General features: G+C 41.1%; 1 protein-coding gene across 4 annotated transcripts in view; it reads right to left on the reverse strand.

The window, feature by feature from the left end:
• Positions 1–26,279, reverse strand: part of SLC9A9 (solute carrier family 9 member A9) — a 660,343-nt gene that overhangs the window by 193,652 nt on the left and 440,412 nt on the right. For all 4 annotated transcript variants that reach the window (XR_015158063.1, XM_086385315.1, XM_086385488.1 and 1 more), the window contains exon 12: positions 26,012–26,165. Coding sequence is in view for 3 of the 4 variants with exons in the window: in XM_086385315.1 (XP_086241441.1) it covers positions 26,012–26,165 (154 nt within the window). In the remaining variant the exon portion in view is untranslated. The remainder of the gene's footprint in view (positions 1–26,011; positions 26,166–26,279) is intronic.

Consider the following 26,279-nt stretch of genomic DNA (forward strand, 5'->3'; position numbering starts at 1 on the left):
CCTTATGGCAAACATATTTTCCTGATTTCTAGTCCCACATTCCTTTCTGCATTCACTCATGAACTCCCTCCCTTCAGAATGAAATTTCTAGAGCTGTCCTGGTCCTTGGCCACAGGTTCAGTTTCCAGGATGATAATCGGCAGACACAGGGTGGCTGGAGGAACAGGCCACCCAGTGCAGGTCTTGTCACATTCGGCCTCCTCTACCTGCTTCTTTTGAGGTGCTGGGATACTGTATTGAGCTGAAGATCTAAGACTTTAACCCAGAAAATCGCTGATCTCTGCTAGGAGAACATTTGAGGCCTGAGGCAGCTCAACAGGCAGAAAAGTAGGTCAAGTTAAATTCTGTTCACAGGGAGATCTGTGGCTAAACGGTGGGAGGCTATTATGATCCCACTGAGAGGGTCTTGGGGAAAGAAAGATTCCCCACCCCCCAGTCACCAGCCTGGAGGTGGAAACAATGAAAGGATATTAATTACTAGAAACATCTTGTCTGTTCAGGGAAGAAAAATAGCTGTTAAGAGTGTTCAAGAAATAATTTCAATCAAGAGCAAGGCCATAAACAGAATCACACGAATGGTATAGAAGGATGTAAAGCATCAGGAAACACACGTCTGGAAGTTAAATGGCTGGATTCTCGCTTATGGTCACTAGAAAATTATAGAGGGGAGCTGTTAGCTTGGCATTTCCTTTTTCAATAGTAAATCAATGGATCCTTCATTTTCACTAAATTGTTTTCCTGCCCTCCAGGGAAAATATGACACAAGCATAATGCAGATGTGGAGAGAAAGCCTGGGCTGGGATGAAACATTTAATTAAATCTCCTTTTATAAAACAACCTTCCTTCAGCTTGACAAATGGATGAAGCAAAATGTGCTTATACAAGCAAAACAATTAACCAGGTTCATAACAGTTTAGGACTTGCATGGATCAATCGCAGGTGGTCATTCCTTCCATCACTTGTCAGGTGTGTGCTGGGGAGGGGCTAGGGGCTGGAGACCAGTCTCCACAGAAAAGTGGCTTCAGTGTAACAATACTGCACTGCCTTCCTGGAGCAGAAGTTGATGTGGGATTGGACAGTGCGCAAGGCTCTGTGTTTTAGGAGCAGGGCAGAGATGGGCTCTACCTAGCATCCCCCTGGTGTGTGTTTGTGTGTGTGTGCGTATGTATGTATGTGCATGCACAGGTGAGGTAGGGGCTGGGGAGGAGTATGGTTGTATACTGTTTTTTGGTCACTCAGTCATATCCAACTCCTTGTGACCCCATGAACTGTAGCCTGCCAGGCTCCCTTGGGATTTTCCAGGGAAGAATACTGGAGAGGGTTGCCATTTCCTTCTCCAGGGGATCTTCCCGACCCAGGGATTGAATCTGGGTCTCCTGCATCACAGGTAGATTATTTGCCATCTGAGCCACCAGGGAAGCCCAGGGAGGAGTGTGGTGCTATAGTACATTCCAGGGTATGGCCCGCAGCCACCTCTGCCTTCTGGCATGAGAAGTCATCTAGTCTAGCTGTTTAGAAACCTGTGTCTGAGATTTGCAAACACCTGGGGAGTTTTTTTTTTTTTAAGACTCTGATCCTCAGCCTCACACCAAACAGTGGAACTGTCTCCCAGGAAACTGTAAGAACTCTAGTGTATAAGCCCTTAGCCCAGAATGGCCCACAGGGTTGGGACCCTTTGGTCTGTCCAATGCCTGTCTTTGGCAGTTGAAGAAACCAAGGCAGGGAATGTTGGAGTCAAATGGATCTTGAACCCCTGAGTGGGGAGTGGATCCCAGTCTTCAGAGCCACACCCCATCATTTGTTTCCAGGAGTCCCACTGCTGGAGGACTCAGGGGCTCATGTGATTGAGCAAAGTCAAGCCATATTAGCTGAACTCAGGCATCCCCGGTTCTGGGCCCAGGGCTATTGCTGCAATAAGATGCTGCTCCATCTGTCCTTCCTGGGTCCTTTCACTTGTTGGTCAGTCCTTTATGCAGCTGTTCAATTTGTATTTCATAAACTTCTATGGTTGTCCACCCTGCGCTACCCATAGCTTCAAGGAGGGGGGGATATAAAGATAAATGTGCAGTGCCTATACCCCGGGGAATCATATAGCCTAACAGGAGTGGCAGCAGTAATCATATACAACAATTATAGGAACTTATCACATGCCAGACACTATTCGGAGTCTCTTCTGTTAATTTTGTTAATTTTTCACAACAACTCTGCACAGTAGGTGCTATTGTTCACATTCTTGCAGTTGACAAAACAGAGGCACAGAAAGGCTTGCTTTAAGTCACACAGCTAAAGAGACCTAGGTTTAGTATCGTGGTTGTCGGCCTCCTGTCTTCCTAGCTACAGCCTTGCACTGCCTCTGGCTAAACTTGGTGTACCTTCAGAGTCCAGTGGAGATATGGTAAGTGAGGGGTCAATTCTACGTGGAACCAGGGAAGGTTTGTGGATGAGCAGTTGCCACAATCAGCATCAGGTGGAAGGTGGAGTAGGAAGAAAGTGAAAGTGTTAGTTTCTCAGTCATGTCTGATTCTGCAACTCCAGCCCGCCGGGCTCCTCTGTCCATGGGTTTCTCCAGGAAAGAATACTGGAGTGGGTTGCCATGCTCTTCTCCAGGGATCTTTCTGACCCATGGATCGAACCCACGTCTTTTACATCTCCTACATTGGCAGCTGGGTTCTTTACCACTAGTTGCCACCTGGGAAGCCCAGAGTAGGGAGAAGAATTAGGGCAAAAAGGGCAGCCTGAACTCTAGGGGTTTCTAGAGCAAAGGCTGGAGGAGGGACCTCGCAAGTGGACACGACTTAGCAGCTGAACAACAACCATCACCCTAGTTTGTGGAGTCATGTGGCTTTCATGTGTAAACTGTACCTCTAGTTTGGGGCCAATCTTTGGGATTATGCCTTACCTCTCTGCCCTCCACCCAGAGCACCCAAAGTACCAGATAATGAAAGGAGAGGGTGGGCAGAGAACACAGGGCCCTGGCTCTGAAGTGAAGAGAAGTTTGGGGCAGGTGTGGCCATGAGGACAAAGCAGAAGCAGTCATGCTAGGGGCAGAGGTGGCTCTTCTAAAGCTCTGGCACCCATGTCTAGGTTTTGCCCACAATGGCTTTATGGGGTCAGAAGTTCAGAGGTTACGCCGGTGCCAAATTCAGTTTGCCCCTGACTTTGTGGGCTTCCCCGGGCAGCACGATTAGCCAGTGCAAGTTTTTTGTCTTCATGCTCACTTAAGCCACCTTCAAACTGTGTTTTACAGCAGGAAAGGGACAGTTAAGATGGGGTGAATGGTGCAGGAAACAAGGGGAACACAGGCTGATGCTGGGGGAGAGTGTGTTTGACTCTGGTTTGCCATTTTCCTCTGCAGGCGAGACCCACCTAAGGATTTTATGAGCTCTGAAAGCACAGTGACTTCATGTTTCCTGTAGGAAATCCAAAGGTCCTTTAAGGCATCCTAATGATTTGTTTAATCGCCACTATGCTAATGTGGTTTGAATTCTGGGAGATGGCCCTATTGTTTATTGTTGGCAGAGCGGTGGCACACCCCATTGGGTACATGCAGTTCTTCATGAAATAAGCCATAGGAAGCTAGCTGGAGGCGCTCACCAAGGGCCTCAGCAAGCCTTTGCTTCCCAAGGCAGGGTCTTTACTGAACATTGAGATGCTTTCTCTCTTTGATATGGAATTTCAGAATGATTTCAGAGGACTTTGTGGTAGAAAACCATTTGAATAGTACATCCTCCGGAGGAGCTTTGCTGGCAAAATTGAAACTGTTTAAACACGTTCATATAGAAGAGGCTTTAAAATAAGCCTGGCATAACTTCTGTGGGTTGTTATTTTACAGAGCTCAGCCCAGAACTATAAAGATGCTGTTCTTGGGAATTCTATTTACTGAATTGAGCACCCTGAGGGGTTCGGCCTTGCTCGAGTGAGAAGGGGTGGGAGGGTGGAAGGGAGCCAGGCTGTAGAGGCAGACACTGGCACGCACGGCGGATGCTGCCTTTTAAGTACCATATGAACCAAAACGGACATACAGGATCATTTACACAAACAAGTTAAACAGCCTACAGAGGGGGTTCTGAAAGGACTCAGTGTGTTGGAGAACAGCATCTTGACGCCCCTGATCAACATAATGGAGGGGATCCACTCTCAGCTTCCCTGTTCAGAATGCTCACCAAGCTCTCACTCACTGAACAACCTGTCACAGAGTGATTAGCTTTTGTAAGCAGCTTGCTACCCAAGCAAATCCTAACTTTTAAAAGCCACATCTTTCAAGTACACTTTGTTAAAAGGGGAAAGAGGAACAGGAGTGGTGAGGCCAGTTATTAATCCTAGGCTGGATTAGGTGTGTGACTGGCTGAGAGGGCCCACGGGGTTGCATAAGGAAACTGGGTGGGTTTGTGGGGCCTGGTGAGGCAGGAGCTGGTGATGAAGGACAAGGTTTTTCTCCTACTTCAGTTGGTAGAATGTTCTCTGAGGTTATGATCCTTTGATTGTTTCCAGTACTTAAGCATCATCAACTGCCATTTAAGCTGTGTAAAGTATGACTAAGGACTCTGGTTACAGCCTCTGGGAAAGAAAGGGGTTTTTGAATTCTCTGTAACTCTTTCTGGCTGAACGGACACGTGAAGCCCAGTGTGCAACAGACGACCCACAGGTGAACAGAGTAGGGCAGAGGTGGGGAGGGTTGGAGAATTACATTTTGAGGTAAAACTTGGAGTAATTTTATCATCATGTGCTTCCCATGTATGAGTTCTCAAAGCCACTGTAGGGCTCCAGAACTGCTTGCCTGAGTGCCTACTATACTGATGAGGTGAATCCTGCTTTCAGGTTTTAATAATAGTGTTTTACGATGTAACCTCTTTTGCTGCTCTCTCAATTGCTGCTCTGTAATTTCTACCTTTTTTAATTACTGTTTTAGTATGCTGCTTGTAGCCCCAGGTGCTTCTGTGAAGGATGGCATCTTAAGAAATGAAGAACTAGATAAACAAATAAATGCACATAAGGATAAGACTACGTTAGTCAAACCTGTGTCTAAGTGGGCATTTTTAATTTGTCCAATGCTGAGTGTTAATGAGAAACAGTCTCTCTCTCAAGTGTAAGGACTGAGGTGTGATATGCAAGCTCAGTCATGGAGCACAAGCAGAACTGGGGGTGGAAGGCTCTATTTCCAGGGCTCTCTTAGTTTCCCATAAGGAGAATCCATGCTATCATGTTTAAGTTTGATCTTATGTTCGCAACAAGTCTTTAAAAGTAACAATAGTTCTAGTGAAGGCAAAAGTATTTATTTTCCACTTAACTCTAGCAGCAATTGAATTGGAGTTCTCTCGGCCAGGAAACAAATTCCATAGACCCAGTTCTTAACCTGAATCATGTTACCCTTGGTCACACACTCGATTGCATTCCTTGGCTTAGTAAAGTAGGAAATGGATGGTCAGTTTGGAGTTTCCTGACCTGAAGTAGGTGCTGTAATGATATAATGCCCCTCCCTTCCCCCACAGCCATACCAGGCCTTTTATTTCCGTATTTAAGCCCAGGCAAGGTCAAAACAATAGATGAAATTTCATAAAACAGTGGTAGTTATGCCTAAATGTTTTTACTGACTTCCTAAAAACACATTGAAATCAGCTCCCAACTGCATTTATAAATGAAAAAAGGAAGTGAAGATCAACACCCTCACTGCAAAATTCTTTGGTCCTGAATTGGCCAGATGCCTAGATTTCCTTTACGTAAACAGGGTCAAATGCAAGGGCAGCCAACTGTAAACTAAGGTTCTGGCCTCCTGGAGCCTCACAATCAAAGATGTCTGTGAAGTCGCCTCAAAGTCATGATGCAACTTCTTAGTACAGAGAAAACCCAGGCTGATGGAAGCAACCAGTCAGGGGCCAAGAGCCCTTGCAGTGAACGTGGCTTATGGAGCAAGAAAGAAAGCACCTCCATCAGGTCTCCCTCCCTTCCACCCAACACACACGTGTACACGTGTTCATGTGCACACGTACACACACACACACACACACATATACTATGCATATACATACCTCTGCTTCAACACTTCCCTCTGTGGAACTGATTCTATAACTTTTTATTACTCCCAGATAGTTTAAAAAATAGTCCTTTGATCTAGATGACAACGAATAACCATTTTGACCTCACTCTGGTCAAAATGGTACACCTGGAGAGGGTGTAGAGGAAAAGGAGCCCTCCTACACTGATGGCAGGAATGTAAATTGGTGCAGTCACTACGGAAAGTAGTATGAAGTGCCTCAAACACTAAAAATCGAGTTGCCATATGATCCAGCAATCTCATCCCTGGGCATATATCCTGACAAAACTGTAATTCAAAAACATACATGCATGTCTATGTTCATAGCAGCACTACTCACAAGAGCCAAGACATGGAATCAGCCTAAATGTCCACTGACAGATGAATGGATAAAGAAGAGGCGGTACAGATACACCGTGGAATATTACTCAGCCATGAAAAGAATGGAAAGAGCCATTAACAGCAACATGAGTAGACCTGGAGATGATTATACTAACTGAAATCAGAAGGAAAAAGACAAATATCACGTATATCACTAATATGCAGAATCTAAAATATGACACAGATGAACTTATCTATGAAACAGACCCACAGACATAAAGAAGAGACTTGTGGTTGCCAAGTGGGGAGGATGGGTGCATGGTGATGGAGGACTTTGGGATTAGCAGATGCAAACTATGATATATAGACTGAATAAACAACACGGTGCTACTGTTAATGCACATGGAACTCTATTCAATATCCTGTGAGAAACCATAATGGAAAAGAATATGAAAAATATATGAACCACTTTGCTGTACATGAGAAATTAACACAACATTGTAAATCAACTCTACTCGAATAAAATACATGTGTGCGCAGTATAATAGAGCGGAGCAGACTCACTTCATTATTGACCCTTTTGTACCTTTCAAATTTTGTATCTTATATATACATTTCCTATTCGAAATAAAATAATTTTACAAAGAGTCCTTTGGTCACCTGTAATCACAGAAATAGTCTCAGGTGTTAACTATGTTCAGTCGCATGTAATAATATCAGAATCTGAATTTCATTCCAAGTGAGTTCCCTTCACCAGCTCGGGTTTGCTGGAAGTGTCCATCTTTCTTTTGATCCCCCTTCTGTTTCCTAATCTATTCCCTTGCTATCCTAGCTTCTCCAAGGTTAGGGGACAGGAGAAGGAGGAGAAGTAACCAGGCAAGAAAGGTTTCATTTGCTGGCACCACTTCTCTTTGGCTGTGATGGATGTTGAAAGCTGACCTTTGTTGGCATTTGAGAGGGCTCTCCGGGAAACCCAGAAAGCTCTCTGCTTCTGTGGTTTCCTACATGAATTGTGCATTCTATCCACCTCTCCCCCAGCCCCTGAACATCCAACTATATAGCCATGACTTTCTTCTGCTGTAATCTCTGGTCTCTCCAGTTGACATTCTAGGGCTAAGTCTGTGATAACTCCATGCAATGGAATGGAGTCTATTGAATAGAAGTCTATTCCACCACACTATCAACCAATAGAAAACACACTGCTTAGATGTATTCTTGGTGGAAATGTATCAACTTCCCAGACCGTGGATCTCACTCTGTTGCAGGCTGCTTCAGCCAGCTCCTGGCCCTTCAGATTTCTCAGATGAACCAGGCTGCAGGTTTGACACTGGAACTCTCAGTCGTCTGGGGACACTTATCAAGCTTGTTGATGGTCTTTCTGAAGCACATCTCAGGGGCTTAAGGTGAGGGGCAAGCCTCATCTGTGTTATTCCTTTCCTGTAGTCAATGAGACTTGTAGATTCACTTTGCCCAGTGGAATGTGAGTAGACATGATACACACCATGTCCAAGTAGAAGCTTTTAGAGACTTTCTCTTGTCATCTGCCATGAGAGAACAGCCTGTTCCAGATAAGGCTGCTCCATCAGCTTGGGTCTAAGGATGAGAAAACAGATGGTAGAACTCCAGCCAACCTGTAGCCAAGAGGAGTTGAGCAGGGCTGAGCTGCAACTAAGTAGAACCCAGTAGCATCAGGCAGACCTGTAGGTGACTCCTAGCTGTTGTGTAACTTGAACAAGAAGCATCTTCGTGGTTGCAGGTCATTGATATATTTGGTCTATTGTCCCTGCAGCAAAAACTGACTAGCTGAGTAGTGGTCCAGAAGTATTAGGAAAAGTAGGAGTATGTCCAAGAATCCAAGTGAAGAAGGAGGTTTCAAGTAAGAAGGAGGATTGATTGAGTTAAATATTGATGGTTCAATAAACTGAAAAGTGAGACTTGACCACTGGATTTAACAATATGTAGGAGAGCATCAAACCCGGTAAGAACAGGGAATTCCCTGGTGGTCCAGTATTAGGAAACCATGCTCCCACAAAAGGGGCTTGGGTTTGATCCCTGGATGGGGAATTCCCACAAGCCCCCAAGTGTGTGGCAAAAAAAAAAAAAAAAAAAATGACAGTTAAGAACAGTTTGATGGAATAATGGGGGCCACTGCAAATGCTGAGCTGGATGAAGCACAAGCTGGAATCAAGATTGCCGGGAGAAATAACAATAACCTCAGATATGCAGATGACACTGCCATTATGGCAGAAAGCAAAGAGGAACTAAAGAGCTTCTTGATGAAGGTGAAAGAGGAGAGTGAAAAAGTTGGCTTAAAACTCAACATTCAGAAAATGAAGATCATGGCATCTGGTCCCATCACTTCATGGCAAATAGATGGGGAAATAATGGAAACAGTGACAGACTTAATTTTCTTGGGCTCCAAAATCACTGAAAATGGTGACTGCAGCCATGAAATTAAAAGACACTTGCTCCTTGGAAGAAAAGCTATGACAAATCGACACAGTGTATTAAAATCTAGACAGCATATTAAAAATCAGAGACATTACTTTGCAACAAAGATCCATCTAGTCAAAGCTATGGTTTTTCCAGTAGTCATGTATGGATGTGAGAGTTGGACCATAAAGAAGGCTGAGCCCTGAAGAATTGATGCTTTTGAAGTGTGGTGCTGGAGAAGACTCTTGAGAGTCCCTTGGACTGCAAGGAGATCCAACCAGTCAATCCTAAAGGAAATCAATCCTGAATATTCATTGGAAGAACTGATACTGAAGTTTTAATCCTTTGGTCACCTGATGTGAAGAGCCGACTCACTGGAAAAAAACCTTTTGCTGGGGAAGACTGAAGGCAGGAGGAGAAGGGGAAGACAGAAGAGGAGATGTTTGGATGCCATCGCCGACTCAATGGACATGAGTTTCAGCAAACTCTGGGAGATGGTGAAGGACAGGGAAGCCTGTGGTGCTACAGTCTGTGGGGTCACAAAGAGTTAGACGTGACTTTTCAAGTGAACGACAACAACAACATACTTGAAACTACTTCCATATTCCCCGCTAAGCCCCTCCACCCACCACCATCGCAAATACACAGGGCAGAAGAAAAAATTAAGATGTTGATATTTTTATAGCATGTATTAGAAGTTATGGGACACACCAAACAATCCAAAAAGAAGTTAATTATAAGATATAAACACAGGCCAGATTTTCACTTCACCTTGGTGTCCTACTGAGTTACAAAGACAGGATTTGGATCAGTGATGGAAAAAAAAAAATCACAGCCAAATGTTTCTGTTTAAGGATTGAAGGCAGAAATATTAAGTATCAAACTATACTATTTATATTCATCATACAAAATTTGCTCCTGTAGTTTTGTGTTTCTTTTGTTCGGTTGCTGTGCTGTGCTAAGTTGCTTTAGTCGTGTCTGACTCTGTGTGACCCCATGGACTGTAGCCCACCAGGCTCCTCTGTCCATGGGATTCTCCAGGCCAGAATACTGGAGTGGGTAGCTGTTCCCTTCTCCAAGGGACCATCCTGACCCAGGGACTGAATCGGATTCTGAAGTCTCCTGCACTGGCCGGTGGGTGGGTTCTTTACCACTAGAACAACAACAACAAAATCTCCAAAAACAACTGCCTCAAAATTTACCTTGATAAAAAGAAATAGCAGAACTGGAAGATTATAAATGCCTTGTGTGACTGTTGAAAATGGTTTCAAGTTAGCAGTACCTAACGGTATCCCTCCTAACTTCATACTTAAATGCTTTTGAAGATCCAGAGGAGGAGACAACTCCAATCCCATTGAAAACCTCAAATAATGGACAGGTTAGCATTAGAATCTCCTAGGAGCTTTCAATAATCATAAGCTATTTTATGAAGAGCAACCAGTGGCGTTTCCCCACCCATATCCCACTTCATGGAATACAGCATCCTGGCCTGTGTGTGCAAGACAGCTGAAACACACTTTGTCCTCAGCCCCACTACCTGCACCAATTTAGAGATCTTGTATCAACCAGAAAACCCAGAGCAAAAGGTCACAGGGTGGGTGGAAGGTGGGAGTTAGGAGTGTTGTGTCAGCTACACAAAGGCAGGGACTGTTGTCTCTTCTGTGCTTTATCTGGTGGCTGAAACAGAGTAGAAACTCAATAAATATTCACTGAATGAATGTGAATGAATGAATGAAAGGATGAGGGACAGAGGTCAGCATTTGCAAGGGCACATTGCATTTTGGGAGTGTAAATGTCCTATATGTAAAGTGGTACCCAAGGATGGAAGTGGGGAGATGCTAGGAGTAGAGTGTGTAGCATTCATTTAGAGGGCCTGAAGACTGAGCAGTGAGGATGACAGAAAATTCTACACACGTAGGGCGTAGCTTCAAGATGAGTGTTTGGTTGATCCTAGAGTTTTGGTTAAATTTGTTGCAGATTGATTTGCTTGCTATGACTCCCAGAAGGTAAGGTGACAAACAGCCAGATGGGTGTTGAGGGGAACCAGGGCAATCCACATACCTGTCTCTTGGCAAATACTGAGTCTGTTTGGAAAGCTTTCTCCATATTCAAAAACTAGCAGAGGCAAGAAAATTCGCACAGAGCTTATCAAGATGTTCTACAGAGTGAAGAAAAAGGAACATCTTCTTGAAGACCTAGAATAAATGAACTTCTGAAATCAGGACAAAATTTTAGAAAATGATTAGGCATCCTCAAAACATGCAATAATCCTGGACTACAAGAAATAGGTTGGAAAGTCACCAGTGAAAGAATAGATTACATTGTTGTTGTTTAAATTAATCTGCCCTTGCTGCTGCTGCTGCTGCTGCTAAGTCACTTCAGTCGTGTCCGACTCTGAGGAACCCCATGGATGGCAGCCCACCAGGGATTCTTCAGGCAAGAACACTGGAGTGGGTTGCCATTGCCTTCTCCAATGCATGAAAGTGAAAAGTGAAAGGGAAGTCGCTCAGTCGTGTCCAACTCCTAGCGACCCCATGGACTCCAGCCAACCAGGCTCCTCTGTCCGTGGGATTTTCCAGGCAAGAGTACTGGAGTGGGTTGCCATTGACCTTACTAGAAAGCAATTTGGCAAAATATGTTTTGAGTTCTATAAAATATTCCACCACTGACTCCTCAATTTCATTTTTATTCCAAAAAAAAAATCAGAGATATAAGAAGTTTTATGTGTGTATGTATGTATGAAATAATCACAGCATCATTTATAATTGTTTAGAATAATTCTAGGTTCATATGTTCTAATAAATAATAAATAATTTTGGCATATTCATATTATTTTGTTATTCAGTCCTTGAAAACATAATTTCACAGGATAGCTAATAAAATTGGAAAGCTATCATGCTATATTTTTAAGTAAAAAAATAACAGATCTGAGTTTTGTAAAAAAAATTTGATTACCAAAAAACCTATAGATCTATAAATCTATACATCTATAGATTAATAGAGAAATGTACTATTGTTAGTAATTATCTTGGCATAAAAGGACTTCAGGTGAATTTTATTTTTTTTAATAATTTTTTAGTTTTTAAAATTTTATATAATAAGCATGTATTAGTTTATACTCATAAAAATTAAATACTTGCTTAAATGTCTGGTAATGGTTCATGAAAAATAGAATTAAGATTGCTGTTTCAAACATTTATATTTTCTCCCTTTCTTTGAGGATCTCTTTGACATAAGAGTGCTGTATAATAATGAGTAGATCCATGGTGACAGTAAAATAATAAAAAGAAAAGAATGGGATTATTTTGCTGGCTAGACCAGAATAAATCACAACCCACATGGACAAAGGCTGCAGGCAGGCAGCTGCACTCTCCTGGCACAGCCCCGCGAGGGCCAGCAGGTGAGGAAATCCAGGTTGTGGTGGCCCCAGAACTGAACCAGCATTTTAGCTGCAACTTTCCAAACAAAGATGATCGTTTACTTGGTGGGGCTCATATGTGGGTGCTGTGCCCAAGGAGAATGAGAGACAAAGAAGCTCAAGGAGACATGTGGTGACCTTTGATGTTCACATTGAATCCTGCAGAAAATAAGAAATAAGCAGCCAATGCCCCAGAGAAGTCAATTGTTATATTCTTTCAACCCTCATCTCCAAGCGTGGGGACTGCTTCATTACTGGTCAGTTATACTCTGCACTGCAAATCTAGCACTGGGACATGGGGAACACGCTTCCCGTTAAAAAAAGAAAAGAAAAGAAGTGCTAATAGTCTTCCAAACATTCCATGTACTGAGTACAATGAACTCTGCATTAAAGCACATTTTGCCTCTAATGGGCAATTCCCTGTCTTAACCAATTTCTTCGAAGTGATTCTGTGTGATAGAACTCAGCACTTATTTTTAAAAACTCCAGTTAAAATCCCATATTTGGGCTCTGCAATTGATCTTTAGGGTAAATGCAAAATGGGAGTTCTATTGCAACTCTTCGGATTTTATGCAGTAATTTTTCTTAAACCATTTCATTAAGGTTTAAAATGCATACTAACAGGTAAAAGATGATAATAGATTAAAAATTAGACTTTATTTTCTAAAGAGAAGTTAAGGACTTCAGGGAATGAAATGATGTTGATCAAAACACTGAAATCTACTAGCTCACTGCTTGTTTATAACCAAAATGAAATGGAGGAAGGAAGGCGTTCCCCCTGTCTAGTACTAACGAAAATGAGTTTTCTGTGTTGCTTTCACTCTTTATTTTAGGATGTCACATTATGATAACTAGAGAATAGAAGAGGGGAATGAACGTATAAGAAGGATACAACCAATTTAAGCTTCACTTCTGGGATGAGAAAGACATACCAGACAATTTGAAGAGTCCCTATCATAAAGTGGTATACTACACACAACACATAAAAAATACTGATTCATGAAAGACTATATAAAATTAGAATGTAAGACTTTGATTACAAAAAATTCTACTGGGGAATTTAATGTATCTCTTTCAGAATCCTATATCTAGTGAAAATATAGATAAGGATGTAGGGAATTTGAGTAACATCATCAAGAATTTCAATACATATGTACAAAACTTTTTCCCTAAAAAGAGCAAAAATACTTTTTTTGGTGTGTGTCCATGGAATATACACCCAAATAAGTCACATATTTGATTATAAAAAATCTTATATTTTAAAAGTAGACTTGTTACTGGTAAAACATTCTTATAATTCAATGTATTAGAAATAAATATTACTAATAAAAAAGGTAATCAAAATTGTGATCATTTGGTAAACTAAGAAACTCACAAAAAATCACCTTGCAAAGGAAATCAAAACAGTCATCTCAAATGAATCACTGAATCAGAGATCATTGATGGATGCAAAAACAATGGCCAAAAGAATGTTGGAAACAGGAGATTCACACAGTTCTCAAGTGTTGCCCCATAGGTTAAAAACTAATTACAGAGTTAAAACTATACTTTTACAATGGAAGTTACTGCTATAACCATATGAACAAACTCAGCATCACCAGTAGTGGGACAAGTTGACTTTATGTGCCTATTGATATGAAATGTACATTATTAATTTGGGGGGAAATACACATTATTAAGTATATAGCATTACCAATGAATATTCTTTTTGGCTTAAACAACAGACATTTATTTTCTCACAGTTTTGGCAGTCTATGATCAGGTTGCCAGAATGGTTAGGCTCTGGTGAGGGCTTACGTCTTGGTTTGCAGACAGCACCTTCTCCCTATGTCCTCACTGTGTTCCTTGGAGCACATGTGCAGAGAGACAGCAGTCCATCTCTCTTTTTATAAGTTCACCACTCCTATCAGCTAGAACCCTACTCTCATGATCCCACTTAACCTTCATTACCTTCTAAAAACCCTGTCTCCAACTACAGTAATACTGGGTGTTAGAGCTTCAATATATGAATTTTGAGAGGACACAGTTTACTACCCAGGATAGTATATCTCAGTTTGGGACTAACCACGTCCACAAGGGGTTACCAGATACCATGTCAAATAATACAGACCAACAGGTGTACCTGAAACATACCCCTAATGAGTGAAAGACTTGTTCATTTGCCAGTGGAAATTCTCGCCAAAAAGGTTCAACCTGAATTTCAAGCCTTGACCTAATTTCTAGTTTACAGGAAATATAGCAGAGAAAAGAACATATTAATTGATCTAGAAGGAAACAAACAAGTCCAGAATGTGAAATAGTGTGTGAAACAACTGACCTTTTTTTTTTCCCTAAAAATCAATGCCATGGGGGAAAAAACAAGCAGAGAAACTGATTTAAAGAGACTAAAAGAAAACTGACCAAATACAATATATAACCTCTATCAGATCATGTAATTAAAAAACATCTACACATGATATTTTTTTTGCAATAACTGGGAAAATTTGAGTGTATACTGATAACATTATTGTTTTTAATATTTTTAGATACAGTGATGGTATTTTAGTAATCTAATAGAATGTCCTTGTTTTTCAAAGACTCATTCTCCTGTACTTAGATTAGAAGTGTATGATGTCTGTTTTTACATTTAAATGATTCAGTGAAAAATAAAAAAAAGCAAATAAAAACACATTTAATATATGTGATATATGTATTTATAAAAGCAAGAAAGCAAAATGGGCATATTATTAACAGTGGATAACACTAGGTAAAGGTCATATGGATATCCATTTTACTACTACATTTAACCATATGAAATTGCCAATCCTTGACCACTTTTGAGCTAAAAAAAAAAAATCACAATCTTACATCTGAATACAGCAATTACCATAGGAGACACGGAAAGGTGATTCAGTTCAGTTCAGTTGCTCAGTCGTGTCGGATTCTTTGCGACCCCATGAATCACAGCACGCCAGGCCTCCCTGTCCATCACCAACTCCTGGAGTTCACTCAAACTCATGTCCATCAAGTCGGTGATGCCATCCAGCCATCTCATCCTCTATCGTCCCCTTCTCCTCCTGCCCCCAATACCTCCCAGCATCAGGGTCTTTTCCAATGAGTCAACTCTTCACATGAGGTGGCCAAAGTATTGGAGTTTCAGCTTCAGCATCAGTCCTTCCAATGAACACCCAGGACTGATCTCCTTTAGTATGGACTGGTTGGATCTCCTTGTAGTCCAAGGGACTCTCAAGAGTCTTCTCCAACACCACAGTTCAAAAGCATCAATCCTTTGGTGCTCAGCTTTCTTCACAGTCCAACTCTCACATCCAGAAAGGTGATTAAAGACCTACTATTAAAAGGACTCCAGGAGCCAGATGGTTTTACAGCTGACTCCTAACTTCTCTTTAAAAACCTGATCATTTCTACTCTATGCTTTCATTTAATACCATGAAAAAATAGAAGTCTTTAGCTCATGCTATGAATATAGCACATCCTTAACACTATTTAAACTTTAAATAAAGAGAGCCCCCTCTCCTTCCAAAAAAAAAAAAAAAGAAAATTATAGACTAACCTCGGCTATTATTATAGATAGCAGAACTGTGGGGAAAAAAATAACTATCCTGATATTGTAAATATAATTCAATATCAAGATAGCAATCAATATACCTCATACATCAATAAACCAGATGAAAAAAAATGATGTGATTATCTGAATATATGCTGAAAACACTATTAAACTTTATCTGACATTTCTAATAAAAGCTGTGAATAAAATAGTTACTAATGAGTCCTCAGTTCTGCTCAAAGGATTTTAACATGTATTTTTTTACTTAATGTTCACATGTTTAATCTTCAGAGACAGATTCTGTTATCCCCACTTTACTCTCTAGGCTAAATGTCTAGAAGAGGGAATGCTGACTCCTATAATCACTGTATGTTTAACTTTATAAGAAACTGCTAAAGTGATCTACAGATTGGCCACACTCTTTTGTATTCCCATCAGCAATGCATTCTCTCAGAGTCTGAGTGTGTAGTTTGCATTTTTATGCTCTTAACAGCGTCTTTTGCAAAGCAAAAGAGATTCATTTTGATGAAGTCCTATTTATCACTTTTTTTATTTTGTATGTGATGCTTTTGGTATAACATTTAAGACTCCTTTGCCTAATTTAAGGCCATGAAGATTTGTCTCTTATGTTTTCTTCTAGAAGTTTTATAGTTTACATTTTGATCTAAGATCCATACATGCCCTTCATGTGAGCTGTGCAGTGTATATATGGGACCTGAGTGATGCTCTCTCTTGCAGTTCATTTCTCAAACGCTTTGGTGTGATGTTTAGGGTCAGATATATGCTTATGCAGCTTGGAGGTGAGCCCAAAAGTTTATACACAGTTTTAACTTTCCTGTGCTCCCTCCACACCACAATTTCCCCCACATTTTCTGGCTTCCTAAAGCCCAGGGTTTTTGTTTCCCTGTGCTTCTACGTGTTTTCCCATGACTTTTCTGCAATATTGGGCCTGTTTTCAAGGTCAAACAGTGATAAGATTAAGAGAGAAAATAATGCCATGGGAATTCTTCCTGCGGCCTCAGGTGAGGCCTCAGGATCTTAGTTCCCCTGACTGGGAATTTGGGGTCCATCCAACCGGCGCTGCTGCCATCATTACCGCTGCTGCCTCAGCTCTGCCTGGTATTGAAATGACAATGAAGTAAGCAATAACAACAAACCCAGGGAATTCCCCACTCCTCTAACCCATGACAGTCCTCTGTCCTGTTCCTTATGCCCAAACAGATCACTTCTGTTGCGGTTCTTACTCTCTTCCTTATTGTGCAATTCTGACCTTTAAACTGCTTTGAGTTCAGGTTGAGAAGCCATAGAGGGGGAAAAAAAAAAAAAAGGGAAATTCACCACTGGTTTAATAGTACTCTGAATTTGTTTCCTTCCCCAATCCATCATTTACTCTTAAAAGTCCTTAAATAGCAGCTACAGGCATTCTGTCTAGAGATTTTAATTGCATTCAGAGAAAGATACAGAAGGGATTAAGCATGGTTACTCCGTCTTGACCCAAACTGGAATCCCCTCTATAGCCTTTTGGGTCACAAGTTCCATCTATTGTATTTAAAATATTCTTTTCAGACTTCATGTATTATCTAAAGTAAAGATACATCACTTTGCCAATAATGATCTATATAGTCAAAGCTATAGTTTTTCTGGTAGTCATGTATGGATGTGAGAGTTGGACCATAAAGAAGGTTGAGCACTGAAGAATTGATACTTTCAGACTGTGGTGCTGGAGAAGACTCTTGAGAGTCCCTTTGACTGCAAAGAGTTCAAACCAGTCAATCCTAAAGGAAATCAATCGTGAATATTCATTAGAAGGGCTGGTGCTGAAGCTGAAGTGTCAATACTTTGCCACCTGATGCAAAGAGCTGACTCATTGGAAAAGATCCTGATGCCAGGAAAGATTGAAGGCAGGAGGGGAAGGGGATGACAGAGGATGAGGTATTTGGATGGCATCACTCAATAGACATGAGTTTAAGCAAGATCTGGGAGATGGTGAAGGACAGGGAAGCCTAGCATGTTGCAGTCCACGGGGTTGCAAAGAGATGGACACAACTCAGCCACTGAACAACAGTAACAACGACACATTTATTACTTAAAGTAAGGCACCTATATTTGATCACATTTTATGATAGCAGGCTAATAAATACCCTTCAATAGAGCAGAATGTTCATTGTTTGGTAAACCTCACAAATGGGTGAAGCTTATTGATACTGATGTTCTCAAGAGCATGTTGAAGAAGATAAGCTCATGCCTAGTGGAGGATAGCTGGCAGATGTGAGGATAAAGTCTATTATCTCTGGAACTGGGAAGATTCAGTATGCAGAAAGAAACATATTAAAAAACCCAGATGGCACTGAAGGTAAATCTAGTAGCTGCTCTCCACACTTGTTAAAAACCCAGGATATATTTAGGTTAACAGCAGGTTACTAGAGTCATCCAATAATTTTAATAAAATATATCAAACTAAATTAATTTAAGCAATAAATATTTGGAGTTCTGAAACAATATTTAGAAAAGCCTACAGAAAATAGAACATAATTTTAAATGGGAGTTAGAGGTGGGGAATATTGAGTATAAGTTTACATTCATAGGAGTAAACTCATTTTCCATGTTACAAGACAGAGGGTATTTCTCAGACTTGTCAATTAATACAAACTGATACAAAATGTACAAATTGGTACAAAATCAATGCAAAATAATAAATTAATATATATCAATGAAATGGTGCAAATTAAATCTCTGAAGAGATCTGAGACAAAGATTATTTTACTTAGAAGCAAACAGAAGCATGTTCCAGAAAGAATCTTTCTGAGTTGCTGGATAAATATTACGCTTTTTGTGAGCATTTTTCTTTAAGAGGTTCATTATTTTGAATGCAGAAATAGGAGCTGCCTGTAAAATTGATGAATCTAGTCACTACATAAAATGAAATAAACTCCCTAGAGACTATTTCTATTTCCCATGTAAGCCATGCTTTCATAAATACAATTAATTAATAACTCTTTATGTGTATGTATGCATGTGTGTGTGTATATGTGTATATATATATGTGTATACGTATACACATATATATACACATATATGTGTATATATACGTGTGTATATGTGTATGTGTGTGTGTGTGTGTGTGTGTGTGTATACATATATATATATACACACATGCCATAGGCAGAAAAAGGATGTTTAGATAAGCAAGGCTCATAGGTGGTGATTTGGGTAGTGTTGCAGCAACATTTGGTCTTCCCTGGTGGCTCAGTGGTGAAGAATCCACCTGCCAATGCAGGAGACTCGAGTTCGATCCCTGGACTGGGAAGAAACCCTGGAGAAAGAAATGGCAACCCACTCCAATATTCTTGCCTGGAAAATCCCATGGACAGAGAAGCCTGCTGGGCTATCGTCCATGGTGTCGCAAGAGAGTTAGACACGACCTAGCGACTAAATAACTACAGCACAACATTTATTGAGCACTTACTGTGTGCCTTAAATTTATACATGCAATACTTAATCCATATAAAAATCTAAAGAGGTAGGAAGTTATTATTGTTTCAAGCTTACAAATAAGAAAACTGAAGCATAAAGAGGTTAAATTATTGCTCAAGGTCCCACAGCTAGTAGGAGAGGGAGGTAAGATTAGAACCCACATTGTCTGCCTCACAGTGTGTGAGCTTAATTACTATGTTAACTCACCAGTGAAATAAATTGTTAAACATGCATAAGACTCTGGATGCCAAAAAGAAAACCAAGCAGAACCCAGCTGGATATGAAGGGAATTTGATTATATGTATGGATGTGAGAGTTGGACTGTGAAGAAGGCTGAGCACCGAAGAATTAATACTTTTGAACGATGGTGTTGGAGAAGATCCTTGAGAGTCCCTTGGACTGCAAGGAGATCCAACCAGTCGATTCTGAAGGAGATCAGCCCTGGGATTTCTTTGGAAGGAATGATGCTAAAGCTGAAACTCCAGTACTTTGGCCACCTCATGCGAAGAGTTGACTCACTGGAAAAGACTCTGATGCTGGGAGGGATTGGGGGCAAGAGGAGAAGGGGATGACAGAGGATGAGATGGCTGGATGGCATCACTGACTCGATGGACGTGAGTCTGAGTGAACTCCGGGAGTTGGTGATGGACAGGGAGGCCTGACGTGCTGCAATTCATGGGGTCACAAAGAGTCGGACACAACTGAGCGACTGATCTGATCTGATCTGATCTTCTATTACATTAGATTGTCATTTCCTCACCTCAGCAATAAGGGAAATCAGTATGTAAGCAGGTATATTTAACTTCATTATTGTTTAAGATTAAAAAATATTACTAAAGACAGTTCTCTCTTTACCTCTGTATGCATTCCTATGGTGACTGATATTAAAAACTTTGTAGTCAGTGGGGACATTTGATGAAAAAATCATTCTAGGATGATATAAAATAGAAGAGGACATAAACCCCAAATAAAATTTAAAGACTTAACTAAAACAATGCTAGCGGAGACACTGTATTACCTAAAAGTTTTTCATTCTGCAATGGACACAGAGCAGGATGTGCATTTTTTTGTCTGATCTGTGAAAGAGGCTGATGGAGGGCTGATGGAATCCCAAATGGGGTTGGGAAATGAGCCTGAGGGTAACAAATGCCTCTAATTTCAAATTTCTACAACTGAGGTAGACAAACTTCCTTCCTTGGCTACCTGAGACCAGGGCTGGCCTTATTTACCTTTAACTTTTCTAGGTCAAGGAGAAAATTTGTATCTAAGAATTTCTGTGCTGAGTGAGCAAGTCAACCCAATCACTCATGATGGATGAAGATTCCCTGTATTTGTTTTTAACTGGCCTGTCTTGGTTATAAAAGTACATCTCTTTTTCCCCAGAGGATTTGTTAATCAAGGTAGATTGCTGGAATCAGGAATAAGCTCATTTATTTGCAGTGGCCGGAGAAGGCAATGGCACCCCACTCCAGTACACTTGCCTGGAAAATCCCATGGATGGAGGAGCCCGGTAGGCTGCAGTCTATGAGGTCGCTAGGAGTTGGACACGACTGAGTGACTTCACTTTCTCTTTTCACTTTCATGCATTGGAGAAGGAAATAGCAACCCACTCCAGTGTTCTTGACTGGAGAATCCCAGGGATGGGGGAGCCTGGTGTGCTGCCATCTCTGGGGTCACACAGAGTCGGACACAACTGAAGTGACTTAGCATAGCATAGCATTTTCAGTGGCAGAAGAAGGAACTAGTTGGGAGTGCAGGCCCTGGGCTCGGGCTGCCTGGCCTTGGAGTCTGACTCTGCAGCCGGACAATGCGACTGTGCCACTTCGTCAGGCCTCACCCACTCTAGGAGGAAGCTACTACCATCATCTCCATTTCACAGATTAGAGGCAGAGTTGCAGGGAGGTTTTGTACTTTATCTTGCACTTTATTTTCTAATATCTGGCACAGAATAAATTGTCAATAAAAGTCAACTATTATTCTTTGTGATATTGGAAGCTAAAATCTGGAAGTTGTATAAGTCATCTTGCTGGGGGCACTTTCTCATACAGTCTGGAATACAAGTTCTGAATTGCTCTGGTAAACTAGGCTGTCTGCACTGTGGCTGAGATGTGTTGAAGAGATGAATCTGGCATTCCTATCTGGGAGAAGCTAGGAAATGTTTTCACTGTGGTATGGTCCCATCATCTCATGGCAAATAGATGGGGAAACAATGGAAACAGTGACAGACTTTATTTTCTTGGGCTCCAAAATCACTGCAGATGGTGATTGTGGCTATGAAATTAAAAGATGCTTCCTCTTTGGAAGAAAAGCTATGACAAATCTAGACAATATATTAAAAAGGAGACATTACTTTGCCAGCAAAGTCTGTATAGTCAAAGCTATGGTTTTTCCAGTAGTCATGTATGGATATGAGAGTTGGACCATGAAGAAGGATGAGCACCAAAGAACTGATGCTTTTGAACTGTGGTGTTGGAGAAGACTCTTGAGAGTCCCTTGGACTACAAGGAGGTCCAACCAGTCCGTCCTAAAGGAAATCAACCCTGAATATTCACTAGAAGGACTGATGCTGAAGCTGAAGCTCCAATACTTTGGCCACCTGATGCTAAGAGCCAACTGACTGGAAAAGATCCTGATGCTAAGAAGGACCGAGGGCAAGAGGAGAAGGGGATGACTGAGGATGAGATTGTTTGCTTACATCATGAACTCAATGGACGTGAGATTGAGCAAGCTCCAGGAGATGGTAAAGGACAGGGAAGCCTGGCATGCTGCAGTCCATGGTGTCATTCATGATTGAGCGACTGAACAACAAATGGGCTCTCATTCCATTAACTCCATGTGACACCCTACTCTTAACTAAGTAGGGTTCAGTTCAGTTCAGTTCAGTTGCTCAGTTGTGTCCGACTGTTTGTGACCACATGAATTGCAGCACGTCAGGCCTCCCTGTCCATCACCAACTCCCGGAGTTCACTCAAACTCATGTCCATCGAGTCAGTGATGCCATCCAGCCATCTCATCCTCTGTCGTCCCCTTCTCCTCCTGCTCCCAATCCCTCCCAGCATCAGACTCTTTTCCAATGAGTCAACTCTTCGCATGAGGTGGCCAAAGTACTGGAGTTTCACTGCCAGAAAGTTTTACTCTGTTGATCTCTGAACTTTCTTTGTAAACATGTGTGATTCTTTGGTGGATAATACTGTTTACTGGCCTTGTAGGGCAAAACCTGACACCTTTGATCTCTTATTTCCTGGCTAACAGCAGAGCTAGTCCTTGGCTACTGAGAGCTGAGTTTTCCTAAGCACCAGGATTAATGTATTTAACAGAAGGGAGGAGACCTGGATTCTAATCAAGAGACCATTCTGCTTGCTTTTACACGAAAACCTCCAAAATAATACTGGAGGAATCTTTTTCTCTAGAATTTTAAGAAGCAAAGGTCTCTGTGTTAAATGCATTAAAATGCTGCATTAAAAGTATTTTGTTATTATTAATAAAACTCTGTCCGTGTAACTCTCCAGGCAAGAATACTGGAGTGGGTAGCCATATCCTTCTGCAGGGGATCTTCCTGTCCCAGAAATCAAACCCTGGTCTCCTGTATTGCAGGCAGATTCTTTACCATCTGAGCTACCGGGGAAGTCCCATGATAAGACTTAGCCAATGGAGAATTTGTTTCATATGTAAAGATCATTCTTTACATAGAGTTTCTCTAAGCTTAAGTCATTGCCATTTCAAGTTATTTCTATCAAAGTGCAATTCATATTAATGTTACCAATTTTTACCTTACATAAAACTGCATCTTACTGTGATAGTTTGCAGCTGAATGACAGATTTATAGGGACAAAAAAAAATCCTCAAGTACATACCTAATAATTAAAAAGAAAAAAAGTTGAATGTAAAATATATATGAGAGGGAAGGCAAAGTGTATAAATAAATCATAGCCAAGTGAGGACGTTTGAGTTCGTTCTATGTCATGTTTGCATACCTGCCCTTTGGGTTCCCCTTTATGTGTCATTTGATTGAAGCCCCAGTTTGCTAACATTCTGGCATTTCATGGAAAGCATCTGACATCAAAGATGGTTAATGAGATGTTTCTCTGTAAACAAGCAAAGTCTCCCTACATACAGTGTAAATGATGGACAACTACATTTAAAAGCTATAATGAAATTGAGGATTTCTTTGATAGCATTATAAACCATGATGGAAGTAGAGCATACGATAGTACCGCTATTACATGGTCAAACCAAATGTGTGTTGTGCTTGTGCCTGAACACACACTAACTTATGGTCTTATTATTTTATGTTTATTCTAGTATGTTCTATTTCCTTCTTGATCAATGCACAATGAATTTCTCTCCTCAAGGTAGCCCCATTTCCACGTGGGGTTATAAGTCTAAACCAGTGGTTCTCAAAATGTAGTCTCAGAACCAGCCATATCAGCATTGCCTGGAGTGTGGTTAAAATACAAATTCTTAGGCCCTGAACCAGACCTACTGGATCAGAAACTCTGAGGCTGGGGCCAGCAATCTGGAGTTTAATGAGCCCTCGAGGTGGTTCTGATGTTCATTTGAGTTTGAAAGCTTATGGTTTTAACTTTTACTCTTCTTCCCTTCTGGCTGGTGGATAGGTCTGGCATTGAATTTGTGGGCCATTTGGAGCTAGTTCTCACTGGGGCATTTCCATGACCTGGCAACTCCATACTGTGCCTCTCAGCAGGCCATAACACACTGGGCTAAGATGACCTCCAGGACTCCTACTGTGGATGCTACAGTTAATGTTACTATCTTTCTCTATTAGGCACTGTACTATAACTTGATAAACCTTCTAACTCGGCTAAGGCCCCATTTAATATTACCTTCTCCCTGCTGGTCCAGTTGTTAAGAGACTGCATAAGCTATGACATCTATCTGAAGCCAATGGATGCCTTTCAAAAAAGTGGTAAAGAACCTGCCTGTCAATGCCGGAGATGTAAGAGATGTGGGTTCTAGAAGATCCCCTGGAGGAGGGCATGGCAACCCACCCCAGTATTCTTGCCTGATAATCCCACAGACAGAGGAGCCTGGTGGGCTACAGTCCACAGCATTGCAAAGAGTGGAACACAACGGAAGGAACTCAGCATGCACGCGTGCATAGGAGAATTCGGTAAATATTTTAGGGTAAAACACGTTATTGCTTTGGGGACAAATCCTTCAGGGTAAAGAAACACAATAATAGAAAGTAAGTTATATTTGAATTACTTTAAAGAAAATGTTGCCAGCACCACTTTATGTTCTGAATATTCTAATTTACCTGATAGAGCATTCAATATATTTCTCTTGTGGGGATTGGTATCCTCTAACTTCTGCTTTCCAAGTCCTAATTTTTCCATGCATGGATCCACCTACTGAATTTATTTTCCAGAAACCTGAACACACTATTATCTTACTATCAGTTTACAGAGGAGCCGACACTATAGTGTTTAATGCAATATTTGTGCTCATCCAGAGGAGCCTACAAGTAGCTACCACTGTGAAAGAAATTGCAGGTCACATTTACATGGTTAGAAAATAGTTCAACAAGCATTTCAAAACACTCTCCATTTCAACCTTTGGTCAAAGCGCTTTTAAGTGTTTAGCAATATTCACAATACTTTAAAAGGCCCTTTTCCCCTTGAATTTGGCTTACACATAGCCACTTGGTCCAATTTAAAGATAAGCTTTTTATCCTAAACTCGTTAGTCCTGCTCTTGCATCTATTTGTCAAGTGGGTAGAAATCTGTTAGTAAAGGCTTAACAAAAGAAATATATGTGTGTTTATTATATCCAGCTAATTTTTCATGTACCAATTATTTATTCAATTCTTCTATGTGCCAGGCACTACACTGGTGCTGGAATAACAGAGTCCTTGGTCTGAAAATAATCTTCTTGGAAGCCCCTTCCCAGTCAGACGAATCTTATCCTGTCGGATGTGATGGGTATGGATTTGCCTCACAGAGAATAGGGGGGACCAGGGAGGGGCTGCAGGATCATCAAGGTGTATGACTTTGGGAAATAAAATGTGATTTACGTAAAGCACTGTTACATTCTGGCATGTGAAAATGAGGATCCAGGTCAAAGAAACACTTAAATAAAGACAAGAGCATTTTACAACAGATTTGTCCCTTTACGCAGTTGCCACAAGCTATTCATTTTTCATCATATCGTCTACTACCTGCATCTTTCGGGTTCATAGCAATCATCTTCCAAGCACTGCTTATTGAACGGCCCCTGACTGAAGCCTTGACCCCATTTTCCTTTGAGAAGTTGTCTAATCTGTGTTTATAGCATCCCTCTGGCTAAACATATGGCTGAATAATCAAACACACTTGAGCATTTCCTGTGTCCTCAATTCTATCCTAAGTGCTATAGGAATTAAAAACAAAACATTTTTTCCTTCGTATCACAGCCTTTTCTGTATAAATTGCATTTTATCATAAGTATCTTGAAGACAAGACTGGTGTCTTACTCATTTTTGTCAACTCCACAGCATATCACATCATATTCAATAAATCTGGTTGAATGGAAGAACTCATAGATAAAGACAGTCACTTCTAGGGACGGTAGACTGTGAACAGACATCATCCTGAGATTTCTAGCTCTTGGTAAAGTCAGTTCTGTTGGTGATCAGTCATATTGTTTCACCTTGTCATTGAAGGTTGACTTGACCCCAGGGAAAGTAAATGCACACACAGGCCACTGTACTCTTGGCCAGTCAGCAACATCTGAAACGGAACAGCACAATCATACCTCATAGTCATTTCCTTTGTTAAGCAGCGTCACCCACCTGATCTGAAGCCAAGTCAGCATGGGAGTTGTTCCTCCTCCGAATATCCAGACTGTGAAGAACACGAGGAGCAGCGTGGTGGTAAACATCATTTGCTTCGGCTGAGATTCTGTGTTCCGAATAGCTAAGGCAAAGGCTATCGCTCCTCGCAAACCTTACAGAGAAACACCAAAGGAAGGAGAGTAAACATCTATACAAGTGTCATTCTCATTTCATTGAATTTATATTTACCATTTACTGACAAACACAACTTCTTTTTAAAATTAAA

This window comes from Bos grunniens, chromosome 1 (genome assembly GCF_055505025.1).
Source record: "Bos grunniens cultivar Pamir isolate PY7600 chromosome 1, Bosgru_T2T1.0, whole genome shotgun sequence".
NCBI classification, from domain to species: Eukaryota; Metazoa; Chordata; class Mammalia; order Artiodactyla; family Bovidae; genus Bos; species Bos grunniens.